The sequence below is a fragment of the Nicotiana sylvestris genome, chromosome 3, assembly GCF_000393655.2.
Source record: "Nicotiana sylvestris chromosome 3, ASM39365v2, whole genome shotgun sequence".
In the NCBI taxonomy this organism is placed as follows: Eukaryota; Viridiplantae; Streptophyta; class Magnoliopsida; order Solanales; family Solanaceae; genus Nicotiana; species Nicotiana sylvestris.
The window spans coordinates 165,883,059-165,895,177 of NC_091059.1; the positions used below are offsets into that span (position 1 = coordinate 165,883,059).

A 12,119-nucleotide genomic window follows, 5' to 3' on the forward strand; every position below is an offset into this window, starting at 1 on the left:
ATGAAAATTGATTAGAAAGTATTGGTATCGGGCCAGTATTTTGGTTCCGGCGCCCGGCACAGGTCTTATATGTGATTTAAGAGTTTTCTGTAAAGTTTGATTAAAATCGGACGTCGTTTGACGTGTTTCGGACTTGAATTCCTAAATTTGAACTTGATAAAGTTTTTGAAAATTTCATTGATCTTGAGGTTTAATTCGATGTTCATGATGTTATTTTGGCGATTTGATTACACGAATATGTTCGTAGAATGTTTTTGAGGTTGTGTATATACTTGGGTTAGAGTTTCGAGGGCTCGGGTGAGTTTCGAGTAGGTTCCGGGATGCCTTAGGCTTAAAAAGATCAGATGTTGCAGGTTCAGAAAATATTGCAGGTCTCTAAACCCTCTTGCGCGGTCCGCGAGAAATCGCGTGCGGCCGCGGAGGGGCCAGCGCGGACGCGGTCGCCTTTGAGTGGTCCGTGGTGGATGCTGTGCGGCCGCGGTCGGCTTTGTGTGGTCCGCACGGGGCTATGATCTGCAGGTCTTCAGGGAGGCATGTGCGGCCGCGGTCCTTTTTGTGCTGTCCGCATAGGGAGTTTCAGAGGGGTATAAATTCACGTGGATTTCAGTTATTTTTACACTTTTCAAAACCCCAAACGTAAGAGGCGATTTTCTAAACAACTTTTCTTCTCCAAAATGATTGGTAAGTGATTTGTAACTCATTTTCTTCACTTCTTAACATCTTTTAACATGATTTCAACTTCAAATCAAAGATTTTCATGGGGAAATTGGGTGTTTTGGGTAGACCTAGGTTTTCTAAAATTGGGGATTTGGACCTCAATTTGAGGTCCGATTTCAAAACAAACCATATATTTGGATTTGTGGGGGAATGGGTAACCGGGTTTTGGTCCGAACCTCGAGTTTCGACCACGTGGGCCAGGGGGCATTTTTGACCTTTTTGGGTAAAACTTATTTTCATGCATTGGGGTTGACTCATTTAGCATTTATTGATGTAATTAAGTAACTTATGACTAGATTCGAGCGGATTGGTGGTGGAATCAAGAGGTAAAGCTATAATTGAGACTTGAGTGGTGTTCAAGGCATCGAGGTAAGTGTTTGGTCTAACCTTAGCTTGAGGAGTTAGGAGTGGAGTCATATTTGCTACTTGCTTCTTGTTGAGTACGACGTATAGGCATGGTGACGAGTATCTATACGTTGGTGTCGAGCATGACCGTGAGTCTTAAATTGAAAGTGGTTGTGTCCTTAAATGACATTTCAGATGCTTTAATTAATGATCTTCTATATTGCGCAAAGAATTGTCCTATCCTCGCAGATCTTATATATGTTTGAGCATTATCATTATTTGGGCTGAGTACAAGCTAAGTTAAGATTGGTTATAGCTGATTCTCCCTTGCCGGGATGATTGTTTCGATATCTTTGTTCCCTTGCCGGGAAACTATTATATTGCTTTTGTTCCCTCGCCAGGAGTTTATTATATCGCTTATGTTCCCTTGCCGGGATTTCTTGTAATTGTGTAATGAAATGGGAGCGGGTGGTATGCCTACCACAAGATATTATGAAATGGGAGCGGGTGATACGCCTACCACAAGATATTATGAAATGGGAGCGGGTGGTACGCCTACCACAAGATGTTATGAAATGGGAGCGGGTGGTACGCCTACCACAAGATTTTATGAAATGGGAGCAGGTTGTACGCCTACTGTGAGCACGTGATTTTTGCCTCATACGAATTACTCCAAAATAACTCCCAAAATTAGGTCTTTTCTTTAATTATGTGTTATTTTGAGGAAATATTGTGCGGTTTTCCTGTTTGTTTGCATAGGTATGTGTGCATGTGTAGTTTTATTAAAGCATTAAAAATACAAATATATATATATATATATATATATAATGTAATATGTGTTACATGTGCATTTAGGATTTAGTTTTACAGTTTAGGAATTAACAGGTTTGTTTTACAAAACGGAAAATCATAGAAAAATAGGAACTTTTGCATTTTTAGCACTGATAAATTATGTTGGTTTCATTGTTAGTTGACATTTAGTTGTATGTAATAAATGTTATTAAAGGATAATTAGTATTCTAATAAGTTAATTTGGTTGTTGATTTTAGAAAAATTTAGAAAATAAAAAGAAAGGAAAAATTAGAAGACCCGGATTTGGGCCAAAAGTTTCAAAGCCCAAACAAAATACACCTTTAAACCCGTCCAAAACCAGCCCATATCCGTCCCAAATCCAGTCCACCTGCAGCTAAATTAAACGACGTCGTTTCATCATTCTCAATCTGGTTCGTTGATTTCACTTGATCAATGCCCCAGATCAATTCTTCCACACCCGACCCGTTCCCATCCAAAACTGATCCGGTCTTAAGGATAAACAAAGCGACGTCGTTCTACTTACTCAATCAATCCAGACCATTGATCTCATCAGATCCAATGGCCTATATCAAATCCCCACCCCACTATATAAGCCTAAATCCTTACCCCACCCCCCAAAGCCATACCCCCCTTTTCTCACCTTCGTCTCTAATCTTCAAAGACCAAACATATCCCCACCGTCAACCACCGTGCACCGCCCACCGAAAATTGCCTCACGGCGGTTCCGGTGGTCCAAACGACCCCATCTTTACACCATAGCTTCCCCTCGACCTCCCCGTTCCAAATCTGTAACCTATATCCCTCGAATCAGGCCCCAACGTCTCGAATCTTCGATCAAAGCTTGGCCTAAAAACCCAACCTTTTCCGATGGCTTCCAAATCAACACCATAGTTTCTCTTGACCATCCTCGTCATGAATCCGGTAGTAATTTAGGTCGAATCTTCCTGGAACTGCTCGAATCTTCATTTGAAGATTCGAGCAAAACCTAAAACTACCCTAATGTACCCTAAAGTCACACCCGTCACTCTCTTGACCTCACTCGTAAGCAAACCAAACTTGATTTGGTTCGAATCTGACCAGAAATGATCGAGCCCCAAATCAGACCCTCAAGAACCCTAAAATTCCAAATCATGGAATCTGTCCAAAATTAAATAAAAGATTGGGGTCTAATAGACCTTAATCGAGGTATTCTCAATTGACAATACTCCGATTAAAGTCTGTTCGACCTCAAAGTGTCCAAATTCAAGTTCGAGCCTGGGTAGGAATATTTCTGAGGTTCTGAGGTATTTTCCTTTTTCTTTTATTCTATATTTATGATTTTTGTTTATCTATGTATCTGTTTAGTGTAGTTTTATTAATTTTCTATCTTCTATCAGTTAATTCTGCTCATCTTCAGTAGACTTTTTATTTTGTCCAATTCTTTCACTTGTTTATGTTTGCTATAATTGTTATATGCTATAATTTGTGTAATCGATCAAATAAGTGTTGTCGATTAGTCTGGGACGTTTGAATGTTAAGATTAGCCTGATAATAGTCTAAGTTATGGTTCATTCCTGTATGTTTCCCCTCTTGCCTCGTTCATGTTCTCAAGTTGTACTAAAATGAGTTCATTGTTATATTTGAACATAGAATTGAGCCTGTTGGTATATTCAGTTCCTTGAACTGAAGTTATTGGTCATTGGCTACCCTGGATCATTGTTCTTATGTTGATGCCATTTGATCTGATTTAAATCCATCCTAGTTTGAATGGTCATTTGATTTCAAATTGAATTGGTTATAGCTGTTGTAGTTAATTGAATTCAGTTAGTGGTTGGATTTGAATAGGTTGGAGAGGTTCAATGCAGGTTGAAAGGGAGTGGGTAGGGCAGTAATTTCATAACTTTCAGGGGTAATTTGGGAATGAAACAGTTAGTATAATAGTTTAATGTTAGTGTTTTGTTAAGTGGGGTATTAATTAATACACTAATGGGGAACAAAAGGGAATGGGGGGCTGAAAATAAGGGAAAAAGCTTTCTTAGTGGAACTAAAAGTGAAAAAATCAGAGAAGTGGGAAATTTCTGATTTTAAAAAGGGAAAAAGGGTACGGGCAGTAGGCTGGAGGAGGGGGGAACAATTTGTATAAAAGGGGTGTTAGGAACAGATTCTGAAGGGGAAATTAGAGAGAAAAGAAGGGACTGGATTTTAAGAAAAAAGGAAAAAGAAAAACAGAGAGAGAAAAAGAGAAAGAAAGCAGACTGATTTTAAGAACAGAAAAGTAAAAAAAAAACAGAACTTTACATTAGAAGTTAGAGTGTTAAGGCTAATTTTCGAGATTAAGAGTTTCAGGTTACATTTCCTGAGTTTAAAAAATCAGAAATATTGTTTCCTCGCATCTATCCGGATTTGTTTGGTGATATTGTTTGGTTTGAATCTGGAATTTCCTGAGATTCCTGTTATTGTTTTGTCTCGTTTTCACGGATTTTTGTGGGTTGTTCAATCTGCTGTATTGTTGTGTGTGTGCTAGTGTTAATTTCGCTGATCTTCCTATTTTTCTGCTGTTGGGTTTTGTTGCTGCTACTGCTGAATATTACCTCTTTTACCCTCATTTCCAAGTATATATTTAGACTCATGTTATTGCAAAGCTTCAATATTGCAGAGAAATGAAATCTGGAATTTCAAATATGTCTTCTATCCATTTAAATTCATTAGTTAAGTTTCAGTTTTTTTTTAAGTTAGCTAATATATCTTATGCTTGACATGGGAGCTATTAGTTAATCAGCCTCTTTTGAAATTAGTATGAGCCTTGCAATAATTCTATTTATTTCTAAATCTCATTAGTTATAGTTATCTTCGAATTGTCGAGACGGGGGTCTTGGTAGAAAGTTGACTATTAATTAAATTTCGTATTTAGACCTTGTTAACTAAGTGCTTGGTAACACGGAAATATCAAGGAACCACACTAGTAAATTTCGCCAAGCCTGATTTTGTTTAATTCTAGTTGATATAAGTATTCTTGTTTATATTAATATGGTATGATAACAGCCATGGGGATAACCATAAGTGAGAGGTGAATTGATATAATCCATTACGATTAAGATATTGGAATATTCCGAAAGGTTCAGATGTGTATTTGCGGTATATATAGTGTCAATTTATTTCAATTTGTAAATTAGTTTCCTTTCTTAACAGTAAATGACCCATTTATTTTAGGAATGCGATTAGCTCAATTTCTTATAAAAAATAGTATATAAAAATAATGTCAATATTATTACAAAGTATAGATTTAGTATTTGTAAATAGCTTGCATAAGCCGAGATAAAAATTGATTTGATTTTATCTGTCCCAAACTCAATCATCGTAAGCAAATTAACAGAATAATTAGAACTTTGGACTAAAAACAAGTTGTGTAGAAGAAGATTGGATTTATGAGTACTGATTGCGGTATTTTAAGTAAAAAATATACAAAGTGAAATTTGCTCAGAGTAGAATAATGGAAATTCTTTGAAACAATTGGTATGCTTATCAACTAATTTCTTCCTAGTTTTACAAGTAATTCACTTGGCAAGTTTTTTTTAACACATACACTCAGTCCTAAGCCTAGGAAGATAATAAATAACTTGTGCATATAATTGTCAAGCACTAAAGCGCATAAACGAATTACGGATATTGTATTCACGATAAAATTGTAATTTTAGTTGCACATTATTATTTTTTTCTTTATCTCATTAAATCTTCTAATTTGAATAGTTTTGAGGCGTATAATTCACACATTTAAACCATATAACCTGTGGTCAACACCTAATAAATCTTGATTCTCTGGAAATCTCGAGGCACTCCATTCAGAAATTTCCCATGGCTTTCATATTTAATATAGACGGACATAATAAATATTTGAAAGAAAAATTTATGTTACCATTAAGAATATTATTATGTAATTGTGGACACGTTCGCGTGACATGATTACATTTCTAAAGACAATTCGGAGTATGCGTTCGCGCAACTTCGAGCAAATCTTCTTAATTAAAAGGGGGTTTTCGGAGGTTATCAAATCTCCTGTAGTCCGAGGTGCGCAGCTCAATATTTAATCATACAAGAGTGACGAATGTTCGTAGTTTTGTTTTAAGCACGCACAACTACGGCCAAAATTCATTTCTTAAAAAAAATATAAAATAAAAATATGTTATTAACCTCATTGTGTATACGTACGCGTGACACGATTCTTTATATATAAAAAATGAATATACGTACGCGTGATTCGTTTCAAGACAGTTCTATAATTATAAACAGTCTAACTAAAAGCGGTAATAAATTTAAAATTATGTAATAAAGTTCAAAAAATATATTTAGTAATCAAGATAATTAGGCCAAGTATAGATTGTTAAGCGACCGTACTAGAACCACGGAATTCGGGAATGCCTAACACCTTCTCCCGGATTAATAGAATTTCTTACTCGGATTTCTGGTTCGCAGAATGTTAAACGGAGTCATATCTTCCTTGATTCGGGATTAGAACCGATGACTTGGGACGCCATAAAATTCCTAAGTGGCGACTCTGAAATTAATAAAGAATCATGTTTCGGTTGTCCTTTGATTGGAAAAACTCTCTTTACATATGCCCTCCTCCGGGATGTTGTGTAAAAAAGAGGTGTGACAGCTCTGGCGACTCTGCTGGGGAATTAGAGCCAGAATCTCTGGTTCAGGGTTCAAGAATTCAAGCTTATAATAACTGTTATAATTGGCCTTATTTATTATTTGATTTATACATGTTTATGCTTAATGTGCTAAATGTTGCTTTTTACCGCTTTAATATTATCTGAATTGTGTATATAAAACTGCTACGAAACCCTTCTTCTTTCTGGGTCTTCTGAATTTATGGTGCACACGTGCGCGTGGCCCACCTTTCTGTTAGAAGTCATACCAAATAGAACGAAGTTGGGACAAGTAACTAGGCCGGGTAGACTTTCGTGCTCCCGGTACGTTGCCCCCATTTCGGCTCAAGCTGTCCGTTTGGGTAAGCCAGGTCTAGAAAAGTATGCCTCAGGTTTTTCACTTAGAATAACTCAGCCTCATACCGGATCCCTAGTAGGAACGTTTGTTTGCATCATGTGCATTTGGCCTTGGAAACTCAACACAGGGGTTGGGTCTGTCTAGGACAGGTGCACCCGAAATGAAAAGACCATCCTGATGCATCTTACTTGCTACTTGTGCATTCATTTGTCTCAGATTTGCATGTTGACCAGCTTATCGGGAAAGGATAGAAAATCATTGTGGGAACCGAGAAAGAAAATGGGCTGTTTTAGAAAATTCCCAAAATAATTTAAAATTTTGAAAAAAGGTAAGTGTCGTTTTTTTATTTGTTAAAATAAAAAAAATCATTAAAAGTTTTTTTTATGAATGTCAGTTTTCAAAATAAGTCTTGATTTTGTTAAAATTAATCGCAGATACAAAATGAGCACTATCCAAAATCCACCATTTGCAAATGTAGATGAGTTTCTATTTCAGCTTCAGATATGGTGGCGTGAGTTAGGAGGAGACGGTCAGAAATGGGTCATTAAGTATTTGGGAACTCTCACAGATATTATAAAAGTTAAACCACGCGATGATTTAATTACGGCTTTAGTAACTTTTTGGGACCCTGTTCACAATGTCTTTCGCTTCTCTGATTTCGAGCTTACTCCCACATTAGAAGAGATAGCTGGATATGCCGGTTTTGACGGAGATTTGAGAAACCAAAATCTTATATTCCCAAAGGCTCCCTCAGTGCATCGATTCTTTGGTCTTCTGAACATCAGTAATCAAATCAGAAAAAGCAACGTTGTCAAAGGGTGTTGTTCTTTCAACTTCCTGTATTCAAGGTTCGGAAAGCCGGATGGATTTGAAATTCATGAAAAGGGCCTTACTAACAAACAAAACAAGGACACCTGGCAGATTCACCGTCGCTTCGCTTTCATGGTGGCTTTTCTGGGAATCATGGTCTTCCCAAACAAAGAGCGAACAATTGATATTCGCGTAGCAAGAGTCGTACAAGTCCTCACTGCCAAAGAACATCACACCCTCGCCCCGATCATTCTCTCAGACATTTATCGGGCGTTGACTTTATGCAAATCAGGGGCAAAAGTCTTCGAAGGATGCAAAATTTTGTTGCAAATGTGGTTGATCGAACATCTCCGACATAACCCCAAGTTCATGAAGTATGGTCCAAGCAGTGACAATTTCATCGAGAGTTATGAAGAAAGAATAAAAGATTATAAATCTCCAGAAGGGGTGGAAGCCTGGATATCACATTTAAGATCTTTAATGGCAAGTCAAATTGAGTGGACTTTGGGATGGCTCCCGGTAAGAGAGGTGATACACATGTCAACCTTGAATAGTTATTTGCTGCTGTTGGGTTTGAGAAGCGTCCAGCCATATACGCCACAGAGAGTTCTAAGACAACTAGGGAGATACCAAGTGGTGCCTGATGATGAGGATTTGAGTATGCAAGTGATCGAGCTACACCCCGAAGCCACTCTCCCCGAGGCTTTGATTCAGCAGATGTGGAATGGGTGTCGATACTTGAAAGATGACACTCAAGTTCCAGATCCTGCGAAAGGTGAGATAAATCCAGGATATGCTAGGTGGTTTGAGAAAAGATCCCCCGTGAATGATGCACCAGAACCTGATCTTAGAAGGCCCATAAAAAGACCATATGTTCAAACCTTTGATGATAAAATCCAAGAACGATTGGCTTGGGGAGAAAAGGAAAAGGGATACAAAGCAACTATTCATGCCTTAGAAGAAAGTCTGAGGAACCTCAATTTGGAGAAAGACTTACAAGCACAAGAAGCAGAAGGTGAAAAGAAGAGTCTGATTAGCGAAAATAAAAATCTCCGCGCTCAATTTCAACAGATGAAGAAAGCCTCTGAAGCACCAGTGAGAAGTTGGAAAGATCAAAAAATCATTGCCAATCTGATGGTAAAAATGCCAGATTATGACTCCATCTTGACAAAGACTGAAAAGGCGTTAGGCAAAGCTAAGGAAAAAATCATACAATTAAACGAGGAGGCCAAATCTAATAAGGAACGCCAAGTAATGAGATCCGAAGAAGACATGGCACAATTCAAGAAAGAGAAGGACCGTTGGATACATTCAGAAGCTCAACTCTGTGCACAATTGGAAGAAACAAGAAGGTACAATAGAGAACACTAGCACGCAGATATTGATAGAGAAAGAGCACAGGCAAGACTCGATCAGGCCAGACTTCGAGCTCAATTGGAGTCAGCTTTAGATCGCGAAGACCGCATAAGAGATATAGCCACCACTCGCCAACAGCAATTGCAAAATCAAGACCAAAATCTCCAAGATTTCAGAGCACAAATCCATGATTTGGCTGTTTACACTTCTCAAAGTTATGTGAACTGTCAAGGGATGGATTATGAAAGGTTTCTAGAGCATGCACCTACTTTTGCCCGTCATTTGGCAATGGAGTTAGAAAGAATGTATCGTACACTGGGAGGTCAGCCGGGTCAAGCCCCACTGTGAGCAGATGTTCCAATGATTGAAAACAAAAGTGGGGAGTGGAGCATATTCATACTTATTATGAGCTTTTTATATAATAAGTCATGTTTTAGTTTGAGTCCCTATCAAGTCTTTTAAACCATTTTCTTAAAATGTTTTCCAAATGTAATGTCCTTTCCGTCTTTGTATTGTTTCAAGAATAAATAAGAGTGTTAATAATTGCCTTCTGCCAGAACTACGCACGGTCTGATTCATGCAGGAACATGATACGTAGGCAATCTCTATAAGATTCGACCACAATCAAAAGAAAGAATAAAATGAAAAGGGGGGGAAATAAAGATAAGAGTGGGTGACAATAAAAAGAAAGATCAAGAAAAGCTGGGATGACACAAGCAACCGAGCAAATACATGATAGAAATTGGTTAATTGCCTAGGAACATTGCATCTCAACATGTAATTGTATATGTGTTAAACTCTCAAAACTAACAAGTTTGCTCATTTCCAGAATTCAAGCAGTTAGTTTATTTAGAGTATACTGGCACATTATCATTATCAAACCAGATCAAAAGGACTAATACCCGAAATCATGTCTATCCCGGATGTCGACACAGGTATTGAGATAGAGGAGCTGGACATCAGTAAAATGAAAGAAAAGATGCTTAAACTTAAGCAACAGATGGCCGAGATGTATCGGGCTTGGTCTACAGGACAATCACCCCCATCTTACCCTGCTAACCCTACTTCCACCCCACTACCAGCTCAAACTCAGGATCATCCTACCACTGATCTATCTCCGAGATTCCCCATTTACCAGCACTACTGAGGCACCACTTCTCATGCACCACAATCTCCACCCCCTAAACCAATTCCATACTCTCCTCCACCAGTAACTCCTGTCTTCATAGCACCTCCCCCGGCTACACTCCACAAATCTCCTAGTGAGCCTATATTCCAGGCCCAAGACAACCAATACTACCCCCTCGGAGCCCACTTTCAAAGCTTCAAAAATCCATTCATTTACTCCCCGTTTTGACCTCCAACAGAAATTGACAAGCCAGTCAAAAATACCGAACAAGAAGAGATGTTCAGGAAAGTTAAAAGCTTAGAACAATCGTTCCGAGACATGCGGGAATTAGGATGGTAGGTCAGTGTGGCCTAGAAGGACCTATGTTTATTCCCAAATGTGCAATTACCTGCTGGTTTCAATATGCCCAAGTTCGACCTATACAACGGGCACGGTGATCCAGTGGCCCACTTAAGGGGGTTTTGCAGCAAGATGAGGGGAGCTGGAGGAAAAGACGAATTATTAATGGCTTACTTCAGTCAGAGTTTGAGCGGATCAGCATTGGAATGGTACACCCGCCAAGACCATAGGAGATGGTACACATGGGATGACCTGGCACAAGCATTTGCTTGTCACTTCCAATACAATCTGGAGATCGTTCCAGATCGACTATCCTTGACTAAATTTGAGAAAAAACATAGTGAAAGCTTTAGAGAATATGGGTTCCGGTGGAGGGAACAGGCAACAAGGGTGGATCCCCCAATGAAGGAAAGTGAGATGGTAGATTACTTCCTACAGGCCTTGGAACCTACTTACTATGGCCATTTGGTCTCAGCGATAGGAAAATCATTCAACGAAGTAGTAAATATGGGAGGTATGGTGGAAGAAGGCCTCAAGTCGAATAAAATCATGAGCTATTCGGCTATCAAAGCGACTACTCAGGCTATTCAAGGTGGCGTAGGAGGGATTGGAAAGAAGAAAAGGGAGGAAGCGGCAATGGTTGATTCAGGAACTTGGTCCAGATCCAGAGATTCACCTCATTACTACAATCAACCTCGATCCCACCAACCAACTTATCACCACAATTCATCCCAACACTACTATCACCCGTCGAAACCTCATTTTTCCGTCCACCATGCGCAAGCATACAATCAACCACCTGCCCACGCTCATTGGCGTGCTCCTGTCTTACCAAGTACCTACCCATATCCACGAACCTATCAAAATGTTCCCGGACCAGGTTTCAGGCCTAATCAAGCACTCAAGGGTGAAAGGTTGCAGAAATATAAAACCTTTACTCCGTTGGGAGAATCCTACACTAGTCTGTTCCACAGGCTAAAACAGCTAGATATGCTAAGGCCGATACAATCCAAGCTGCCAAATCCTCCTCCAAAGAATCTGGACTACACTGTTAGCTGTGAGTATTGTTCTGGTACCCCAGGTCATGATACAGAAAAGTGCTGGCACTTAAAAAATGCAATACAAGAGCTAATTGATACTAATAAAATTGAAGTTCAAGCTCCCGAAGCTCCCAATATCAACGGAAATCCGATGCCAGCCCATCAAGAGACCAATATGATAGAAATAGTGCGGGCTGATGGGGAAATCAAGAAGCCATCACAAACCGTCATGATGATTCGGTCTAATGAATCCAAGACAGATGAACAATTAGCAGATGAGAAGTCGGTGCCCAAGCAGAGCAAAAACAGTGTTGAGCCATCTGTGGCAGTCGAGAAGGGATCTTCGAGCAAAGTTGCAATGAAACAAGAAGGGTAAAGGTGATTGTACCAGGGGTGGCCAGCAAACCCATCATAGTCGTGGAAGGAGCCCACGTAGATCGGGTTATTATCAAGCCAGTAACCTAGTTACCAGTGATCAACAGCAAGGCTATTCCATGGAACTACGAACAGGTAATGATAATGTACAAAGGAAAAGAAGTCAAGGAAGAAATCTGTGAAGTACAAGGTTTGACTCGCTCGGGAAG

General features: G+C 39.1%; 1 protein-coding gene across 1 annotated transcript; it reads left to right on the forward strand.

The window, feature by feature from the left end:
- Positions 1-7,302: 7,302 nt before the first annotated feature.
- On the forward strand, positions 7,303-11,911 carry LOC138888305 (uncharacterized). The gene is made up of 2 exons (XM_070170151.1): positions 7,303-8,998; positions 11,655-11,911. The coding sequence occupies exons 1-2, from the start codon at positions 7,303-7,305 to the stop codon at positions 11,909-11,911; spliced, it is 1,953 nt and encodes a 650-aa protein (XP_070026252.1).
- Positions 11,912-12,119: the final 208 nt, after the last annotated feature.